Source organism: Protopterus annectens, chromosome 2.part1 (assembly GCF_019279795.1).
Source record: "Protopterus annectens isolate FY-2018-M chromosome 2.part1, PAN1.0, whole genome shotgun sequence".
NCBI classification, from domain to species: Eukaryota; Metazoa; Chordata; order Ceratodontiformes; family Protopteridae; genus Protopterus; species Protopterus annectens.
Genome location: NC_056729.1, coordinates 412,808,710 through 412,831,111, shown reverse-complemented (window position 1 = coordinate 412,831,111; position 22,402 = coordinate 412,808,710). Strand labels below are relative to the sequence as shown.

Sequence of the window (22,402 nt, the reverse complement as noted above, 5' to 3'; positions counted from 1 at the left end):
GTGGATTCGCTCTCCTTCAGCTGGAAAGGTCTGACAGCATATGCATTCCCACCTCTTCCCTTGATACACAAGGTATTACTAAAAATCAAGGAGGAACATACAAGGATAATCCTGATAGCTCCGAACTGGCCAAGACAACACTGGTACCCATTGCTGAGGAGCATGTCTCGGGACAAAATGTGGTCAATACCCCTGATGCCTTTGATGTTAACTCAGAACAACTACAGCATCATGCATCCAAACCTAAAAACGTTGCAACTGACTGCATGGAACATCACATAGCAGCAACTAATCCAGATCTTTCCCAAAGGGTTAAAGACATTATCCTTGAAGCCCGCAGACCTTCAACAAGAAGGAACTATGCAGGGAAATGGAAAAGGTTTGTCATTTGGAGTGCTGAAAGAGGAAAAGATGTGTCGAATATAGATATTGCTAACATTCTGGAGTACTTGGCAGAGCTTCTACATACAGGCCTGTCCTATTCCTCCAAGATACATGCATCAGCTATTTCAGCAGAATACAGCTTTGATCCACCTGTCTTCTCACATCCTCTACTCAGGCAGTTCCTCAGAGGGATCAAGAATGTAAAACCTCCTAGGAAACCACCATTGCCAGCTTGGGATTTGAACTTTGTGCTAGAAAAGTTGACACTCGCACCTTTTGAACCAGCAGCAACAGCAGACCTACAGCATCTATCATGGAAAACTGCTTTCCTACTGGCAATAACCTCAGCAAGGAGGGTTTCTGAACTTCAGGCCCTAATGGCAGTACAACCCTTCCTAATCTTCCACCAAGATAGTGTCCATGAGGACTAATCCTACATTTATGCCTAAGGTGGTATCCAGAGTGTCTTTAAACCAGGCAATCCACCTACCTACCTTCTTCCCCAACCCACAAAACAGAGGGGAAAGAATGCTGCATACCTTGGATGTACATAGACAGCTACGCTACTACCTGGACAGAACAAAGTAACAGAAAAACTGACCAGCTTTTTGTAGCCTATGCAACAGGAAGGGAAGGAAAAGCAATTTCCAAACAGACAATCTCCAAATGGATAGGAAATTGCATACGATTCTGTTACTCCTTCCATGGAAAACCAATTCCACAGAACATAAGGCCTCATTCTACAAGGGCAACAGCCACTACCACAGCCTTCTTACGAGGAGTGGCAACCAAGGACATTATTGAGGCGGCTACTTGGACCTCCGTGCATACATTTGCCAAGCATTATAATTTACCTCTGTATTCCAGATCCCGAGCAGGGTTTGCCACTGCTGTACTGCAAGGGATCCTAACCACACCATAATCTATTCTTCCTCCTCCCTAGTTGGCTATGGTATTCTACCCAGTTGTTATGACTGCAGATGCATCCATGAAGGACATAGTACAGTTTTGTACCTACCATAAATGTAGATGTCCGAACTGGATAGCATCTGCAGTCAGGATTACCCTTCCTCCTTTCCCCTCTGTGGTACTCCTAGAGTATTTACCCTCCTAATAGCTAGCTGGTGGGGGGAGTCTATTATGGTGTATTTGTTTGTATATATGTACATACATGCTTATTTTTTGTGTTTGCCTTCTATCTTTTTGGAAACATTGGCATTTACCCAAAATTTAGCCTTCCAAGAGGGCAACTGGCATCTGGGGCAAGAAACACTGAGGAAAATGGCGTCGGCTGATGCCTTTATACCCGAAGACCAGCAGAGATTACGTCGGGTGAAGTGCGACATCAGCCGAAGCCGGACCCGGACTTTGGAATCCGGCCGACCGAAGGGCTGCCTGACGACAGGACAACCCAGTTGTTATGACTGCAGATGCTATCCAGTTCGGACATCTACATTTATGGTAGGTACAAAACTGTACTTTGCCACTGCTCCGTCCAGGCTGCTGCCTTCTGCCTCCCTCCTACCTACTGATAAAAATACATGGATAGGATGAGCGAAAGTTTACACATCCTTCACTTTGTCATTCAGAGCCATAAATTATCAGACCCACATGACTAAATATGCTCTAGACTTAGTGTCTCAGGTGTCCTCCATGCTTGCCTCCTAATCCCGACAGTCCCATTAAGGCCAACACTGCCTCCAAACTCTCCTTGACTCAGCAAGTAGCCAGGCACTCAATCCAATGCAGCTACCATGCTGCAGAAGTATCTGCCTGCTCTGCAGTATCTGCTTCTCTCATTGGAAGATGCTCCTGGCTAAGATTACAGAATATACCTGAGGACTTCAAGTCCAAAATCTTGGATGCTCCCCTGGATCACAACTTCAACTTTGAGAAAAAATCTGCAGATCTTGTCAAAAATCTGCAGGTAAACAGTAAAGAATTACAGGACCTCAAGCACCTGCTGGTGTCCCCCATTCCAAAATATTACAGGAACTAGTCTGCTAAAACCAGATGTCCTTCAAGGATGCATCTGCAGTCCTAACAAATGGGTTGTCCTGCCTCAGGCAGCCCTTTGGTCGGCCGGATTCCAAAGTCTGGGTCTGGCCTCGGCTGATGTCGCACTTCACCCGACGTCATAGCTGCAGTTCAGCGGGTATAAAGGCATCAGCCGACGCCATTTTCCTCAGTCTTTCTTGCCGCGTGGCGCCCGAAGCAGAAGCTGTTCGCAAGTGCCGGTCGGTCAGAACCAGAGATAGCTTTTTAGAAGTCTTCGGTAGTAGCAAAGTACCCCGTTGGGGACTCTTTCTTGCCTCAGCCGATGTCAGAAAAAGTGAATAACTGTTTAACTTGTGGGAAACAAATACCTCATAAAGATTTCCACTCTTACTGCCTACCTTGTTTAGGCCCAGACCACGACGTAGCAGCTTGTCTAGCCTGTGCTTCCTTCAACCGACGGACACTTAGACGTCGGTCGGAGTTTGCAGAAGAGTTTTTCGGCTCCGCTTTTGCTTATAACATGCCGTCGGAGACTCCGACTTCACAATTAGCTAAAAAAAGTAAGGAAAAGGACCGACACTCGCGGTCCGCGGTTTCGGCCGAAATCGTGGTTAAGCCAACCGCGAGTGTCTCTGTTTCGGCCGAAACCGAGTCCGCGGTTCTTCCTTCGGCCGAAAGCTTGCCTCCCACTGAGGCCTCATCCAGCATGGCTGAATCTGCTACGGAAATTCCACCTGCTCTTACATGTTCTCAGGATTTGTCAGATACTATCCCCTTGGATATATCTACTCCTGCATGTGGAGCTGCTAGGCCCCCTGCATCCATGTCAATTAAGGCTTTTGCCAGGGCTAAAGCAGCTAAATCAACAAAGGCCGTGCCTCCTAAAGCCCCCTCTCACAGGCCTAGCTCTAGTACTCAAATGCTTAGTCTAGCAGAGGATCTCATTTCTTTGATCAGGGGATCCCAGCCTCACCCTGACAGGGCCTTTCACCCGAAGAGGCCTAGAGCAGAGCCCCCTGAGCCAGTTTCTACTGATTACTCCTCTGATTCAGACAATACAAATCCCCCAGAAGGCCCTTATTCTCCATATGAAGACTCAGATGCAGAAGACTCCATCCCTTCTGCCTCTCCTCCTGAGGTATTTTCTTTTGGGGAAACCTTGCATGCTATTAGGGAACAATTTCAATGGCAGGGCCAGGATTTTTCAGACTCTAGGAAAAGGCTTAGGACCTTTTTACATTTGCCACAGCATAGGCCTTTAGCCATTCCTCCAGTACTTACAGTTGTGGATGATGCATTTAATGATGCTTGTACTGCTCCGGACTCTCTTCCTCCGGCCCCTGCTAAGCCCGACAGATACTACAGGGTTCCGGACACACATTATCACTTGTATAAGGCTCCTATTGCAGACCCTGAAACTATTTCACAGGGCCCCAAAGCTGTAGCAGCTGCCTCTACCAAAAACCCCCTCCCCTCTGAAAGAGAATCTAGGGCTTTAGAGAGATGGGGTAAAAAAGTGTATACTTCTGTTACTCTTTCGGCCAGGGCGTTAAACTGTCAATTCCACATGATTCAATATCAGGAATTCCTGTTAGATCAGTTAACTAAAAAACTGTCCTCACTTGAGCCTTTAGACCGTAAGTCCCTTCAGGATTTGGTACATAACATACAGCAGGTCAGTAATCATTCCTTAAAATGCGGCTATGATGCACTGGAGGCTTCCTTTAGATCAGCTATGACTGGTACAGTGATCAGAAGGCAGGCATGGTTAAAAGAGCAATCCTTACCAGACCATGTAAAGTCCAAGCTTCTAGATGCTCCCATGGAAAAGCACAGTTTGTTTGGTTCCCCTGCACAGCAAGTGTTGAAGGTGGAAGAAAAAGCCAAATCTGTCCAGACAGTTAAGGATTTCTTACAGGTCCAGCCTCCGAGGTTTAGTAGGAACTGGCCTTCCAAGAATTGGTCCTTTCCAGGCACCACCAGAGCACAGAGAAGCAGAAATAGACGCCCAAGAGGCAGAGGTCAATCCAGAGGTGCCTACAGGGGACGTCAGTGGCAGCCTAACAGCCAGAGAAGTACTGCCACAGATCCAGCCACTACCACTTCCACAGGACAATCACAGTGACTTGGCTTTGAAACCGCCTACCAGGGAACAACTAGAAGCACCCTTAGGCGGAAAGTTAGCCTTATTTTCAGTAAATTGGCATTACATTACAGGAGACAAATGGATTTTGCAGACAATAGACGAAGGCTACAGGTTTCACTTCCATACTCTTCCAAGGAAGAGAGGAATGCCAAACCTACCTCCAAACCAAAAGACAAACGCTCTACAGCAAATAGACCATTTACTAAGGATGAGAGCTATAGAAAAGGTACCGGCTATGGAACAAGGACAAGGATTTTATTCCAGGCTTTTCCTGGTACCAAGAAAGGAAAACCAATGGAGACCTATCCTCGACCTGTCCGCTCTGAACACATATCTTATTGTTCCAAAATTCAAGATGCTGACCCTACAGCAACTTCTTCCCATGCTGGGCAAGGAGTCTTGGCTGGTGACTCTGGATCTCAAGGAGGCATACCTGCACGTCCCCATACGACCAAATTGCAGAAGATACCTCAGATTTCTTGCAGGATCAGAGCATTATCAATTCTCAGCATTGCCTTTTGGCTTATCTACTGCACCCTGAGTATTCACGAAATGCCTGGCATCAGTAATTGCTCATTGCAGGCTGCAGGGAATTCAAATTTATCCATACCTGGACGACTGCCTGTTACAAGCGGACAGCAAAGACAAATTAACAAAAGATTTGAAAAAGGTTATTCACCTACTACAAGCCCTGGGATACACAGTCAACACAAAAAAGTCAAGGCTGATCCCATCCCAAAGGATAACTTTCTTGGGTGCAGAACTGGACACATCAAACCAGATGGCATTCCTCACAGCAGAAAAGCAGAAGCAACTACCACCTTATTTCATGGCATTAACAGCACAGAACCAGCTTACAGCAAGGAAAATCCTGCAAGCCCTGGGTTACATGGCATCCTGCATAATATTGATTCCACATGCCAGACTACATATGAGGAAGTTGCAATGGTACCTGAGGAATTTATGGTCTCAGCACAAGCACAGCCTAGAAACCCAAATTCCAATAATTCCATGCCTGAAGCAAGAATTCCAGATGTGGGCCCAGGCCTGCCAATCGAACAAAGGACTGCCCTTCCGCAGGTCTCACCCAAACCAGACTATCACCACGGACGCCTCAGACCTCGGTTGGGGGGCACACATGGTGGACAAGTGCATACAAGGCTTATGGACTCAAGACCAGATGATCCTACATATAAATCAAAAAGAGATGCTGGCAGTAAAGCAGGCAATTCAGACATTCAGACCGTTTCTTCAACAGGGTCATTTGCTGATAAGGACGGACAACACCACAGTTATGTGGTATATCAACAAACAGGGAGGCACACATTCATATCCTCTATGCCGGATGGCAATGGATCTCTGGAATGTGGCCCTGAACCTCAACATTCAGCTCCAGGCCATATTTGTGCCAGGAAAAGAAAATATTCTAGCTGACACCTTAAGCAGAACTACCACGGATGCCCACGAATGGATGCTGCATCCAGACATCTTCAAATCCATTACAAGGAAATGGGGACTACCAGAAATAGACCTGTTCGCATCCCCACACAACCACCAGTTGAAACAATTCTGCACAAGGACATACCACCCACTTGCTTGGAAGGTGGACTCCCTATCCTTCAGTTGGGAAAACCTGACAGCATATGCATTCCCACCTCTCCCTTTGATGCACAAAGTGCTACTGAAGATCAAAGAAGATCACCCAAGGATCGTCTTGATAGCTCCAGACTGGCCAAGGCAACATTGGTACCCGCTACTAAGGAGTATGTCTCGGGAACACGCATGGCCTCTACCCCTACTACCTCTGCTGCTAACACAGAACAACTTCAAAATCCTGCATCCAAACTTGAAAACACTGCGGCTAGCTGCTTGGAACATTGCATAAGACAGCATAACCCAGATTTATCTCAAAGGGTTAAAGACATTATCTTGGAGGCTCGCAGACCCTCAACAAGGAAACTTATTCAGCAAAATGGAAAAGATATCTCATTTGGAGTACAACAAAAGGAGTAGATGCATCATTGGCAAACATAGCTAACATCCTGGAATATTTAGCAGAGCTTTTCCACAATGGCCTGTCTTACTCCTCCATTAAGATTCATGCATGAGCAATTTCAGCACAATACAACATGGATCCTCCAGTCTTTTCTCATCCTCTACTCAGGCAGTTTCTGAGAGGAATTAAAAATGTAAAGCCACCAAGGAAACCACCATTGCCTACATGGGACTTGAACTTTGTGTTAGAAAAGTTGACACTTCCCCCTTTTGAACCAGCAGCAACAGCAGAATTACAGTACTTATCTTGGAAAACTGCATTCCTGCTTGCAATCACTTCAGCTAGAAGGGTTTCTGAATTACAGGCATTAATGGCAGTACAACCCTTCCTTATCTTCCATCAGGATAGTGTGTCCATGAGAACTAATCCTACCTTTATGCCAAAAGTGGTCTCCAGGGTATCTTTAAACCAAGCAATACACCTACCAATATTCTTCCCCAACCCGCAGAACAGGGGGGAAAGATTACTATATACCTTGGATGTGCACAGACAATTGCGCTACTACTTGGACAGAACCAAGAACAATAGAAAAACTGATCAGCTTCTGGTAGCATATGCAACAAGAATGGAAGTAAAAGCAATTTCCAAACAAACAATCTCAAAATGGATAGGAAATTGCATTAGATTTTGTTACTCTTTTCATGGAAAGGCAACTCCAGAAAACATCAGACCTCACTCCACAAGGGCTACAGCTACTACTACAGCTTTCTTACGAGGAGTGGCTACCAAAGACATTTTAGAGGCTGCTACGGAGCTCCGTGCATACATTTGCCAAGCATTATAATCTACCTTTTATACTCCAGATCCTGAGCAGGTTTTGCAACTGCTGTTTTGCAAGGGATCTTAACTACACCATAAACTCTTAGTGCCTCCTTAGTGCCTCCTCCCCCAGTTTGGCTATGGTATTCTACCCATTTGTTAGGACTGCAGATGCATCCTTGAAAGACATAGTACAGTTTTGTACCTACCATAAATGTAGATGTCCGAGAGGTATGCATCTGCAGTCAGGATTACCCACCCTCCTTCCCCTCTGTGGTACTCCTAGGGTATTTGCCCATCTTGTAGCTAGCTGGGGGAATTTATTATGGTGTATTTGTTTGTATATATGTATATACATGTTTATTTCTATTTGCTCTCTATTGTTTGGAAACATTTGCATTTATCCAAATTTAGCCTTCCTAGAGGGCACATGGTATCTGGGGCAAGAAACACTGAGGAAAATGGCGTCGGCTGATGCCTTTATACCCGCTGAACTGCAGCTATGACGGGTGAAGTGCGACATCAGCCAAGGCCAGACCCAGACTTTGGAATCCGGCCGACCGAAGGGCTGCCTGAGGCAGGACAACCCATTTGTTAGGACTGCAGATGCATACCTCTCGGACATCTACATTTATGGTAGGTACAAAACTGTACTTTTTTTAAGGCACAACTCTCCTCAGTCAGTTGTCTCCTCTTCCAGGTCTTGAAGAGGGGCACGAAGGCCTTCTTAGTCCAGACCTAATGTACCTCCTCCTCAACCCAGACAACCCAGGGTAGAGGCTGTCCCAATAATGCGTCACTGCCTGGCCCACCTTCTACTCGGCCATCACCACAGATCAGTGGGTCTTATCCATTATTCAAAAAGGGTACTTCCTATCCTGGAAGGAAAAAACACCCAGGAGAAGTATTCCTTTTCCCCCAAAAAAACAGATTTATCTCATACCACAAGTCTTGTCAGAACTTCCCTCCTTCAAAATGCTGTCTCTTTCCACCCTTCTGCCTCTTATTCCACCCAAAGCCTTCATGGCCTTCCTAGACCTAAAAGAAGCCTACCTTCACATACCCATCAGGACTATCCATAGACAATTTCTGCATTTCTCCGGACCATCCTCTTTTCCATTTTACTGCCTTGCCCTTTGTAAAGGCTCCAGGGGCAGTGGATAAACCAAAGTGCTTAGCCCCAGCAATTGCCTTCTGCAGAATGCAGGGAATTCAGTTTTACCCTTATCTGGATGAAATCTTAATGCTAGCATAGCAAAGATTCTCTCTCAAGGGCATCTGCTCTTCACCATGTCTCTTATGCAAAATCTAGGGTTTACCATCAACCTCCCAAAGTCCTCCTCAAACCCAGGCCAGGACAAGATTTTGCTAGGATGCACATTTGGGAAGGACAAAATGAATGCCTTTCTCCTACAGGACAAGGTTCTGTCCCTGACTGCCCACTTCCAGGAAACCCTCCATTCCCAGCAGGTGATGGCAAGGCAGTTCCTGCGTCTCCTTGGCTTAATGGCAGCTACCATCCCCATGCTACCACTGGCCAGGATGCATATGAGCAAGTTACAATGATACCTCAAAAACATTTGGTCCCAACACCTACATCCCTTAAAACAGGAGATTTCCCTTCTTCCCTGTCTGAAGAAAGTAATCAGCGGTCATGGTGGATAAAGCAAGTCCATCTAAACCCAGGACTCCCACTGCAACCTCCCACCTCAACCCAAACAATGCATACAGATGCCTCCGATTTGGGTTGGGGTGCAACCCTGGCATCCTACAGGGTCCAGGAAAACTGGCACCCTTTTCAGAGCAAGCACATCAATATCAGGAAAATGATAGCTGTCCTCCTAGCCTTAAAGACCTTTATTTATTTTCTGGTCCCAGGGGTGCTCCGGATTGTGACCGACAACAGCACGGTTATGTGGTATCTGAGCAACAGGGAGGAACTAAGGCCTACAGTCTAGCACCACTGCCTGCTTTTATTGTTTCCATTGAAATACTGGAAAAGGTTTCACCGGTACAGTTTTTGTGGTCCTTCTTACCAGAAGAACAAGAAGCAGAATCTTCCTGTCTTTCAGTTCACTTTTTGTTGGACAGACTTTTGTATTTCCTTCTTGGCATGTATTTCATAAAAAGTCCTTCCAGGGAAGAATACCTTAAAGACAAGTGGATACAGCAGTTTGAATCTCACACCTCATTCCACCATTCAGGGAATGTCGAGATGCAGAATACTCTTCTGTGTGGTGTAGAATAGTCTTTCTCCGCAGACTCTTCTGTCTCCTACTTTTATTATTTTGTCCTCCTGCCAGTTTTGTCAGAATCGACTCCTGCTTGTAGGATTACATCTTTACTGTTAAAGGTCTAAGTTAATTTCTTGAAGTCCCACGAACTGTTCCAAAAATAGTTCCTCCAAAGCACCAGCACTACGAAAGTCCAATAAAAATGGTATTTTATTCACAAAAAAGAAAACAGTTGAGCGCTTTCATCAGATAATGATTTCATCAGAACTGTTGAAATGAACAAATCATTCTCCTTTTTAAACTACCAATTACATCACCTGACTTTCTTCCATTACTTGAATGACAAATTAAAATAACAAATTTAAAGTGCTAGTGCATATTATAGTTCCTTCTTAAAATTTTATACAACTTTTATTAAATGCATGTTAAAAAATTATTTAATAATAATTATCTTATACTAAAACTACTACTTGCAAACTCAGAAAAAAATATAATAATTATCCATATATGAATATGATTAAATAAATACTTTATATATACAAGCTTATTTCCATAGTATGCATGAAATACACAAATTAATGTTGAATAAAAAACTGCATGAATCATGTGTACTGACTTGTTTCACCAAGTATATATATATATATTTGAATAGGATTTACAATTGAATAAATAAATAAATAAATACATATAGAGATGTATATATTATGTAGGTGGGCACAATAAATTCCTTCTAAACAATATATCATTTGTGCATAACATCTAAAATGGGCTTTATGGAAATCTGTTCATTAATCCCAGGATAGACTGATGCATTTAGTTTAATTTGCCACCTGATTTCTTTATCACTCACTTTTAATTTAATGTCACCTCCCCTCATGTTCCTTTTTATTACCTCTAATATCCCAAATTTAAACCCTGAACATGCTTCACTGTCCATCAGGTGCTTCGACAGTGCATTATTACTATCTTTTTTCTTTACTCTATACATGTGATCGTAAATCCTGTTTCTTAAACAGCGAGTGGTCATCCCCACATAAAAACAGGGGCAGTCATTACAGGTGGCTAAATACACTAAATTATTAGTTCTACAATTCCCTTTCTGATATTTTATACATGTTTTATTATAATTAGAAAGTACTACTGTCTTACTTTTTACTATATATCTACATTGATTACAGGTGCCACACATGGTGGTACCTGTCATTTCTACTGTATCATTGTGCTTATCCACTTTCTTTTCCAACAGTCCCTTCATATTGTTTCCTCTTCTGTGTACAAAATGGGGCGCTACCCCCAACATTTTGTACATCTTGTCATCCACTCTTAAAATATTCCAATTGTGATATATAATTTTCTTAACTTGTCCACTAAAATTATTGTGTTGCAGTACACATGCCATACCATATTTGTCAATAGTGTCTTCTTGGTCACCCTTAACTCCTTCCTCTTTCAATTGGTTAGCTAGACCCACCCCAATCAAGGGTTTATATTTTGTACCCCATTGTTTGTGGACATATCCAGTAATATCATCTATCATATCCACCGGGTAACCCCTCTCCTTAAAAAATGTCGCTATTTTTTCTAATTCTTCCTGAACATCTTCCCTGTCAGAGGTCATCCTAGCCGCCCGAATGCACTGACCCTTTATAATATTCCTTTTTTGGGCCCTAGGATGATTGCTCATGTAGTGCAAATAAGAATTGCTGAAAGTTTCCTTTCGGAAAATATTAGACTTGAATTTCCCTTCTTTTAAACTAATTCGGACATCCAAATAGGGTATGGTGTCCTCATGCCTATCCATTGTAAATTTAAAATGCTCACTACATGAATTCAAATATACATGAAACTGATTCAGTTGGTCAAGATCCCCCTTCCACAGGATGAAAATATCATCCAAATAACGGAAATATCCAGAAATGTACTCATACCAGTGAGTATTAAGTACAAACTCCTTTTCCCAGTCGAATACTACCAGGTTGGCATAAATGGGGGCGCACGCCGCCCCCATTGCCACCCCTTTCTCCTGTTTGTAGTATTCACCTTCATGCCAAATATAATTATGTGCTAGTACCATTTCCATAAAGTCCGTTATGAGAAGGGTCTTTTCCCATGATATTTCCTTAGACCACATTATAGTTTCCTGAAGCCTCTGCAGTCCATCATCCCTGGGGATATTCGAGAACAAGTCCACCACATCAATAGTTACTAACCATTTAACCCCATCAGCTAAGTCTGGTACCAACCTACCCAAAAAATCCCACGAATCGATGACCAAATGTGGGATTTTGTTGACAATAGGTTTCAGCCATCGGTCAATGACCTTACCAAAAGGGAAAGTTTTAGACTGGCTCCCAGAAATAATGGGTCTAAATGGGGGGTCCTTAAGATGTTTATGGACTTTAGGGATACCTACAATGGTACTCATAATCGGATTTTTTACCTTGAGAAAACTATATAAGTTGTTATTGATCCTACCATCTATTAAAAGATCTTCCAGGTATAAATCAATTTTCCGATATCCGATGTTGACCTCATTCACTGAGGATACCCTATACTTTCCGGACTGCAATAAAATCTCATTAATCTTATTCCTATATTGCTGCGTGGGGTACAATACCACCCCTCCACCCTTGTCCGGTGGACAGTGAAGCATGTTCAGGGTTTAAATTTGGGATATTAGAGGTAATAAAAAGGAACATGAGGGGAGGTGACATTAAATTAAAAGTGAGTGATAAAGAAATCAGGTGGCAAATTAAACTAAATGCATCAGTCTATCCTGGGATTAATGAACAGATTTCCATAAAGCCCATTTTAGATGTTATGCACAAATGATATATTGTTTAGAAGGAATTTATTGTGCCCACCTACATAATATATACATCTCTATATGTATTTATTTATTTATTTATTCAATTGTAAATCCTATTCAAATATATATATATATACTTGGTGAAACAAGTCAGTACACATGATTCATGCAGTTTTTTATTCAACATTAATTTGTGTATTTCATGCATACTATGGAAATAAGCTTGTATATATAAAGTATTTATTTAATCATATTTATATATGCATAATTATTATATTTTTTTTCTGAGTTTGCAAGTAGTAGTTTTTAGTATAAGATAATTATTATTACATAATTTTTTAACATGCATTTAATAAAAGTTGTATAAAATTTTAAGAAGGAACTATAATATGCACTAGCACTTTAAATTTGTTATTTTAATTTGTCATTCAAGTAATGGAAGAAAGTCAGGTGATGTAATTGGTAGTTTAAAAAGGAGAATGATTTGTTCATTTCAACAGTTCTGATGAAATCATTATCTGATGAAAGCGCTCAACTGTTTTCTTTTTTGTGAATAAAATACCATTTTTATTGGACTTTCGTAGTGCTGGTGCTTTGGAGGAACTATTTTTGGAACAGTTCGTGGGACTTGTTTTATTCATTAGTTGTGTGCTGTTCTGGTCTGCTTGTTTAATTTCTTGAAGCTAGGATTGGAGCATATACACAATGTGCCCTTTAAATTAACAACTCCTGCTGTGGAATACCAGTCCAGTTTCTTTGTGCTTTCATAAAATTAATGCAGTCTGTTACATCCAAGTTCTCTGGTATAGCTGAAAATCTCAGATTTTCCCTACATGCTCTGTCCTCTTATTTTTTGAAACCTCTTCCTGAGTGGTCTCTTATTCAGCCAGCCTTTTCATTTCAACCTCTGATTTTGCAGCTTTATCATCTCATCTAAGTATCTGTTTAAAGCTTTTTTCCATTTTTCCAGTCTTTTGTTTGTGTTGATAATACCCCATCAGTGTTTTTAGTTTAACCAGGCCTGTACTCACAGTTGTCTTGTATCTTCCTTTAGGTTATTGGAAGTCCATGTCTGAAGGTGTCATTGCTTTTTTGCTGAACAGCTGCAAAACTTTCCCCAGTCAGTGTGTCTTCCTCACTTTATGTAGATTTTTTTTTCAGGTCTTCTGTGTTTCTTTACCCATAAACACAAGTCTACTGGCCACCTCTGCTGTGTGTTTCACACTGGGAGAGTTTTTGAAACAAGCTGTTTCTCAGTGTACAGGCATCTTGGAAGTCCTGTTTGCTTTTATTGTTGACCAAATTGGCAAGACATACTGACATTCGTAGCACTTAACCATGTTAAGGGAAGCCAATTTGAGCTTCTTTGGCTCAGTGTTGCATGCAAACTGACCAGTCATGTCCCTAGCTGCTTTGCATTTGATGGGCTTTGTGCATGGGAGAGAGCTAAAGCAGGACATCTGGGCCCTCGCAGTTAAGTCTGAGATCTTGTTAATGTTCATGGTCTTCAAAATCTCACTAGCAGACACTTTTTTTGCACTGATTCTGATCTGTGGTGCAACAAGACGGCTCTGAACTTTTATATCTTTAATAAGTTTTTCCAAAAAAATTAATTTAGAATGCAGAAGTAACTTCTGCATCTGAAACTGCAAACACAGCCCTTCCATATAAAAGACCTTCTCTTTGCCTACAAACTGTAGCTGAGACTGTGTGATGTTAGAAAATCACATTTTCCTTTAAAGTGTTATATCAAATGCGTCTTGTGAGTAAAGATAAACGTGCTCACTCTTGCATTTTTTTGTTTTTACAATTTTACCCAGTTCAGCTTACTGTAAGGCAGAGTATCGGTGTCTTGCTATTTTCTTAAGTCTTTAGATGGTGTCAAAGGTAAGAATTGCCTTCAGAAATTGAGAAGTGGCTGGATTTTTATTTTAAGCGGAACATTTCTGCAAATGTCAGTTGTGCCCAGTGATTTATGTTTAGAAGAAGCAAACATTTCATGTGTAAAGAAATGCATTTATGTATCGTGATAATGAGATATATTTTTAAGCACTAAAGTAAACATGACATTTAAAAATTATGTTCATGTTGTAGTTGATCCCTTGCCTTTGAACTTTGAGAAACGGCATTACACTGGGAACCTTATGGCACCCAACCTTGTATTTTGTGTGAATATGGAGGACCAGGACCATTTTAAAGATGCAGTCTTGCATGCAGAATCAGCTGGCAATTTGAGGCAGCCTTCTTGAAACTTTTTTATAGTAAAAGGGTAAGCTGGGAGCCTTTGTGTTTTGCAAATTATAATGTCTAGTATTAGCAAAATATTTAATAAAACAGAATGCATATAAATGCAGTCTAAGTGCACATTAAACTTTAACAAAATGTCTTTAGTCCAGTGTACCTAAAGAAGGAAACCTCTTTTGTGTTCTCATTCCTATATTGCCATCTCCTTTTGAACACTATTGAGTTGAGTTTGTAGATAAGATGTCATATTTATGTGTACAGGTATTTCGTTTTCCTCAGATTGTGCTCTTAAGACTGTTTTTATGTCCTGGGTTTCCTTCATATTAGTCCTCTTTCATGAGAGTATATTCTGTAGGTAGAATTAACAGCATGCAACTTGCAGTGTAATGAATTGGAACAGTTATCTCAAGCATGGCTGAGACAGGAATGAGTGAAAGAAATAACTTGTACTGTTTCTCTGTGCTTCAGTAAAATGTTGAACAGTTTGTAAATGGGGCCAGTGAAAAAGTATAGGAAACTTTAAAGAAAGTAGAATGTATTTAAAAACTGTTACATTTTAACATGTTTGTCTCTGCTGTTAGCAAAATCTGCATGCATGGTGAGCTAGTATTTGCAGTTGTCTGATATAGCTGCTGTTTGTGCAAGTGTACCCTGAAATAGTGCTCAGACGGCAGATTGAGATTAGCAAATTGACCTGTGTACAGGTCATGGGATTCGCAGAAACTGCTGTAAAAATGGCATCACATCCTTCAGTCGGGATATTCTGCCAATTTATAGCAATTTCCTGAAGCATATTTTAATGTAGGGTGTGCATGTTTTTGTTCTTGGCTCCACATTTGGATGCTTTTCTAAAATTCGGTATGAAATGTTTTTTACTTTTCTTTTTTCCTTTTTAGGTGTTCATTGTGCTAGGACAGAAACTTGAGATAGCTGCATTTCATCTGGGAATGATAGTCTTGAAACAACATTTTGAATAGTCAAGATTAAACAGAGGGTGAAAACAGAACCTGTTTGGCAGATTTCATACTTTTACACACACTTTGAGTTCTGACAACCTCATTTGCAGTTAGTTAACGTGGACTGGTCAGCATGAATGTGACAAGCTTATTCTCCTTTACTAGTCCAGCTGTTAAAAGGCTGCTGGGCTGGAAACAAGGAGATGAAGAGGAGAAATGGGCAGAAAAAGCTGTAGATGCACTAGTAAAGAAACTAAAAAAGAAGAAAGGTGCCATGGAGGAGCTAGAAAAAGCTCTAAGTTGTCCTGGGCAGCCTAGCAACTGTGTCACCATTCCTCGCTCTCTAGATGGCCGTTTGCAGGTTTCTCATAGAAAAGGGTTACCACATGTTATCTATTGCCGTGTATGGCGTTGGCCAGATCTACAGAGTCATCATGAACTGAAACCACTGGAGTGCTGTGAATTCCCTTTTGGATCAAAGCAGAAGGAAGTTTGCATTAACCCTTACCACTATAAACGTGTGGAAAGCCCAGGTAGGTTCTTCAACCTTAGATGTGTGGAATGCAGTGCATGACTTCTAAATTTTTTTCTGATAAGTTTTAAGTCTAGTAAGTTGTGCTAGTCAAGTATGAGGAAATATAATTCCTCTGCAAATCAAACTGTAAGCAAGCTTTAATATTGCCTTTGTGAAAATACTTAACTGGTAGTCGTGCTTCAGCAAAAATGTAGGCTGTTTGTGGAGTATGTTAGTAGCTGATTTGAGTGTTAAATGCCTGAAGTTGGAGTAGCTACGCCAGCAAGAATGTATACTTTACAGTAAACAGGAGTAGTTTAAACTTGATGGAAGATAATTTTTCTTGCAGCATTCAATTTTTTTAGGATGTTAGTGATGCAGAATTTGACAGCACTATCAAAATGAAATGGGTTAATGTAAATTTGCACAGCAGTTACACGAGTAAGTCACTGAGGTACTAGAAATGTGAATGTTAGTAGAATGCATCTTATCTGGAATATTCAGTAATTTTGTAAACCATGAGTTAATAGGTGAAATTTTATATTTAACTTAGATTAATTTTTAAATGGCTTGTTTTCAGTCTTTCACAGCAAGTTGCTGGCTTGGGAGCAAACTGAAGTTCTTCATGCACCTGGAATGCTTTTGTCATATAAAGTGTATATAAAATAGAAACGGGGCTACCTTTTTTTGCATTATCAGCTTTTCCTTATTTGGCCTTCTAGGGTGCTTCAGAAGCTTGGTCCATGGTGTGTGTAACTGCTGTAAATTAGGAGCGGTGTTCCTTTTCTTAAAGGGTGTGGTAAGAGTTGTGTGATGCTTAAGAATACCTCACCTGCCATATTTTGGTTAAAAGCACTGTAGAGCCAGTATGCGAGGATTTGACTATGGTGGGGGTGGGGATGGGTTTGCATTACAGGGAGGGCACAAGTTTCTAGTTTTGCCTGGTTTTACTTGAAGATTGGGTATTGGTGGTGGTGCATGTAATGTGCAGGAAGTTGGTTTTGATTAGTGGTTGCTAGGCCATTAATTATCTTGAGACTGAAGTGAGAGAGGTGATTACCTGGCTGCCATGAGATCCAGTAAATGTGGTTCATTCTGCTCAGTCTTGCATTCTGTTTGCATAGACTGTCTTGTGTAGCAAAACAGGATCGTTGGGGGAGATTTTCAGTTAAAGGCGGCATCTATTGCAAAAGGAAGTTTAAACAGTCGAGTACAGGCAGGAAATGGAATTGGGAGTACACAAGGAAATGTTTGCATTAGGAGTCTGGCTAATTGAATCAGTTTACCAAAAGTTGAGTTCAGTAACAAACTTGAGGGAGGCATAAGACGGACAGTTTTTGATAGGTGCACCTTTAATACAGAGCTGCCAATTTACTGTAACCCAAGTTCTGTGTTCAGTGATGGTGGATAGAGGACCACTAGTGCTGTCCTTATTAGGACTGGACACTGCATCTTATGGGCCAGATAGGAGGGGTAAAGTTCTTGGAGTGTGAAGAATGTGTGGTGGCAGAAAATGTGTGTTTTTTTTTGTCCCCTTGACTTTGAGTGAGTGGGGGGGAGGGGGTTATCAATGATGCTTAGGATTTTTTTTAAACTCCTTGAAAGATTTGGACCATGGATTTTTCTCATTTTCATAGACATGTTTATTTGCTTATTCAGTTGTGTTGCTTTATCTTCCTTTAAGTTTTACACATGGTAGGAACACCGTCTCATAATGTCTTATTTCTCCTGTTTTATCTCATTATCCTGCATATCATATGTCTTTCCTTGGTGAATACTTAAATGAAATTGCAAAGCCTTGATGTGTGGTGGGAGCTCCTCCTGCACAACATTTATCCCTAAATATACTAACTTCTGAGTTTACACCACCTTGGAGAAAAGGGGATGACTCTGCTTGTTGCAAGTTTGATTTTGGAGGTAAGGGTGGTGTAAGACTCATTTGGGATGCAACCCCTCTACAAAAAAATATTTAAATATATTATTTCAACTGCAGACATAGTAAAACAGAGTGGTGAACCAAACAAAAAGCACAATACAGGCTGGAAACAGCCACACTGGAAACGAGACAAACTAGATTTTCATGTCAGTTTTAGCGCTTTCGTCTGTATGTAGCACAAGACTTCTTCATAAACATTATACTAATACAAAAAAAATCCATTAAGTGCCATGCTTTCCTCTCCCCTAAAAACACATGTACTGCCAGAACCAGTGAAATGCACACTCCAATTAAAGTATCTTGCAGATTCTTGATAAAAACTTGGTACCAAGCATTAAAATCACACATTCTTAAAGAAGCATGTTCTTTGAAAAACACACATTTCATATGTACAAGAACTTCATACTATATAGGAACAAAGCTTCAAAATGCTGGCAATAGTTTCATTGAATCCAGGTGGAAAACGAGCATTAAACCTAACTTGCCACCTTAACTCTCTATATTTAATGGCATCAGCCCAAGGACCACCTCTTGCAGTTTTATTAATCCCCTCAAGGCACATGCATCCAAATTCAAGACCAGGGTTTTCAACCACATGCTTAGAAAGTGTATTGTTGGGGTTCCCTTTCTTAATGGCATTTATGTGCTCACGCATACGGTCTTTAAACCTTCTTTGGGTCTTTCCTATGTAGAACCCCTTACATTGCTTACAGAGAGCCGGGTAGGCTATCCCAACAGTATTACAGTTGCAGAAAAATATTTTTTTTTAGTTGGATGTAAATACCATTGACAGTCCTCTCGTCACCTTCTATGATTTATTTATGTAGGCCAGAAAAGCCACATTTATGGGTACCAGTTCTCCCATTGATCTTGTTTGAGACACCACCCTCTCCATTTTCTACGATTTCCTTAATATTCCTCCCCCTTTTGTAAACAATTTTGACACTACCTCCAATCAACTTGAATTTCATGAAAATCTGAAGAAACATTCCAACTTTTTCAAAATTTCATAAATATGATCACTATTAGGGGAATAGGTGGTGACAAATGTTTATAACCAAAATTGTCTCCATCAGATCCTTTTATGCCAAAAGTGTCACTATCACCATTTAATAAAGGGGGAAAACATTTATTTTCTCATCTACCTCATTTCTTATGTTTTGTACCAGTTCCTGGGGGTAACCTCAGCTAAAAACATATTGACCAAAAATTCACATTCATGGAAGGTTTCTTCAGAAACAATCCTTGTCTGATGTACAAACTACCCCTTTACATTGCCATGTTGTTGGTGTTCTGGGTGGTAACTGTCATAATGTAGGAGGCAATTTGAAAAGATGGATTTCTTATACATGCTGCTGACCATCCTTTTATTCACGGTCTTTGGTGATTTTTGCATACAAGTATAAGATGTCTTTTTCACTCCATTGGGAGGTAAAAACAGAAAATCTGTTTAATTTTTAAGGAAGACCTTCAGTTCGTCTAGACTTTTTCCAAACAATAAAGATGTCCAAAAAATGCAAATAGAGGGCCCATGGTGTGGCCTCTTCATACTTCTCAAATCTCCCATTGCAACTTAACTATGTTTGCAAATATGGGGGCACAAGCCGCCCCCATTGCCACTCCTTTTTTCTGCAAATACTAGTTCCCATTAATGTGAACATAGATGTCCTTCAAGAATGCAACTGCAGTCATAACATATGGGGTTGTCCTGCCTCAGGCAGCCCTCGGTCAGCCGGATTCCAAAGTCTGGGTCCGACGTCGGCTGATTTCGCATTTCTCTCCGATGTCAGAGCGGCTGGAGTACATAAGCATCAGCCGACACCATCTTCTTCAGTCTTTCTTGCCGCGCTGTGCCCGAAGCAGAAGCAGTTCGCAAGTGCCGGTCAGTCAGCTCCTGTATTCTTAGAAACCGAAGTCATCAAAAAAGCTAAGTACCCCGTTGGGGACCTTTTCTTGCCTCAGCCGATGTCAGAAATTACTGAAAAAGTAAATAATTGTTTGTCTTGTGGTAAACAAATACCTCATAAGGATTTCCACTCTTACTGCCTTCCTTGCCTTGGCCCAGACCACGACATCTCGGCCTGTGCCGCCTGTGCTCACTTCAAAAAGTGCACTCTCAGGCGCCGGGCGGAGTTTGCTGAAGACTTTTTCGGTGAAAAATTCGATTATACAATGCCGTCGGAACTACCGACATCGCAGACTCCTAAGAAACGAAAAGACCGGGACCGACATCCTCGGCCCGCGTCTTCCACCGACACCATGCCAAAACCAACCGCGAGTGTCCCGGTTCCCTCTGAGGCGGTTATTTCACCGCTCCGAACCGAAGACACCGCATTACCGATACCTCCGATACCGGAGACTACACCGCCAGTTATTGATTTTCCTCCGGATACTGAAACCGAGGAAATGCCCGAGACCATTGCTGTTGATAAGGTCACTCCTGCACGTGGAGCTGCTAGGCCTCCCATGTCTATCAAGGCCTACACACGTGCTAAGGCAGCCAGTAAGTCCAAGCACCTTACTGCTAAAGCCTTACCTCAGTCATGATTTGTGTTTCAGGAGTAGGCTATGGCCACAGACTTAATTTCCATGATCAAAGGTTCCCAGGCCCATCCTGAGAGAGGATCCCAGCCTCCTGATAAGAGGCCCAGGGTTGAACCCTCCCTTCAGATGAAGATTCTGAGGACTCTGTTCACTCCGAAAGCCAGGAAGAGCCCTTCCAGACCTATGAGGACTCAGATGCAGAGGACTCCATCCCCTCGGCCTCTCCTCCTGAGGATATTTCTTTTGGGGAAGTTCTGCATTCCATGAGGGAACATTTTAAGTGGTAAGGCCAGGAATATTCTGATTCCAGGAAGCGCCTTCGAACCTTCCTTAAAAAGCCCCAACACAAACCCTTAGCCGTACCTTTTGTGCTTGATGTTTTGGATGATCTATACTCCGACTCCAGTGTTACCCCTGATACTCTTCCTCCTGCTCCTGTCAAGCCTGGCAGATACTATAGGGTCCCAGAAACCCATTCTCATTTCTTTAGGGCCCATGTTGTTGATTTAGAAACAATTTCACAGGGACCAAAAGGGGTTTCAGCTACCACCTCCAAAAATCCTTTGCCTTCCAACAGGGAAGCTAGGTCATTAGAGAGATGGGGGAAGAAGGTTTACACCTCCACTACTTTATCCATGAGAGCTCTCAATTGTCTCTTTCATATGTTTCAATATCAGGATTACCTGTTAGATGATTTACAGAAAACATTGGCCTCTCCTGAACCTTTAGATAGTATGTCTTTGCAGGAGGCTGTACATAATTCTCAGCAAGTTAGCAATCACTTTCTTCAGTCTGGATATGATGCATTGGAAGCTTCATGTAGGGCAGCTATGACAGGGGCGGTCATTCGTAGACATGCATGGTTAAAAGAACAACCTTTACCAGATCATGTTAAGGCAAAACTTCTTGATGCACCCTTGGAAAAGAACAAGCTTTTTGGTGCTAATGCTAAAGATGTGTTAAAGTCCATTGAGGAAAAAGCCAAGTCAGTTCAGACAGTCAAAGATTTCCTCCAGGTTCAGCCACCCAGATTCAGCAGGAATTGGCCTTCTAAAAAACTGGTCTTTTCCTAATCCTGAAAGATTTCAAAGGGGCAAAAACAGGCGTGCCCGAGGAAGAGGACAATACAGAGGTTCCTACAGGGGACGACAATGGCAACCAGCAAACCAAAGAAGTGACACAGGGGATGTCCTTCATGGATGCATCTGCAGTCATAACAAGTGGGTTGTCCTGTCGTCAGGCAGCCCTGCAGTCGGCCGGATTCCAAAGTCCGGGTCCGGCTTCGGCTGATGTCGCACTCCACCCGACGTCATCTCTGTTGGTCTTCGGGTATAAAAGCATCAGCCGACGCCATTTTCCCCAGTCTTTCTTGCCGCGTGGCGCCCGAAGCAGAAGCTGTTCGCAAGTGCCGGTCGGTCGGATCCAGAGATTACTTCTACCGAATACTACTTCGAAGACTTCTAAAGCTAAGTACCCCGTTGGGGACTCTTTCTTGCCTCAGCCGATGTCAGAAAAAGTTAACAATTGTTTAACCTGTGGGAAACAAATACCTCATAAAGATTTCCACTCTTACTGTCTGCCTTGTTTAGGCCCAGCCCACGACGTAGCAGCCTGTTCGGCCTGTGCCTCTTTCAACCGACGAACGCTTAGGCGTCGGTCGGAGTTGCAGAACAGTTTTTCGGTACTGATTTTGCGTACATTATGCCGTCGGATCCTCCGACTACCCAATCTTCCAAAAAACGCAAAGATAAAGACCGACACTCGCGGTCCGCGGTTTCGGCCGAAACCACGGCAAAGCAAACCGCGAGTGTCTCTGTTTCGG

At 42.1% G+C, this 22,402-nt stretch overlaps 1 protein-coding gene across 3 annotated transcripts in view; it reads left to right on the top strand.

The window, feature by feature from the left end:
- SMAD1 (SMAD family member 1) overlaps positions 1-22,402 on the top strand; it is a 1,397,665-nt gene that overhangs the window by 565,161 nt on the left and 810,102 nt on the right. For 2 of the 3 annotated variants that reach the window (XM_044062225.1, XM_044062222.1), the window contains exons 2-3: positions 14,481-14,655; positions 15,527-16,119. In XM_044062225.1, the coding sequence (XP_043918160.1) occupies positions 15,720-16,119 (400 nt within the window). In that variant the 5' untranslated portion in view covers positions 14,481-14,655; positions 15,527-15,719. The remainder of the gene's footprint in view (positions 1-14,480; positions 14,656-15,526; positions 16,120-22,402) is intronic. The other variant, XM_044062224.1, reaches the window with a different exon arrangement.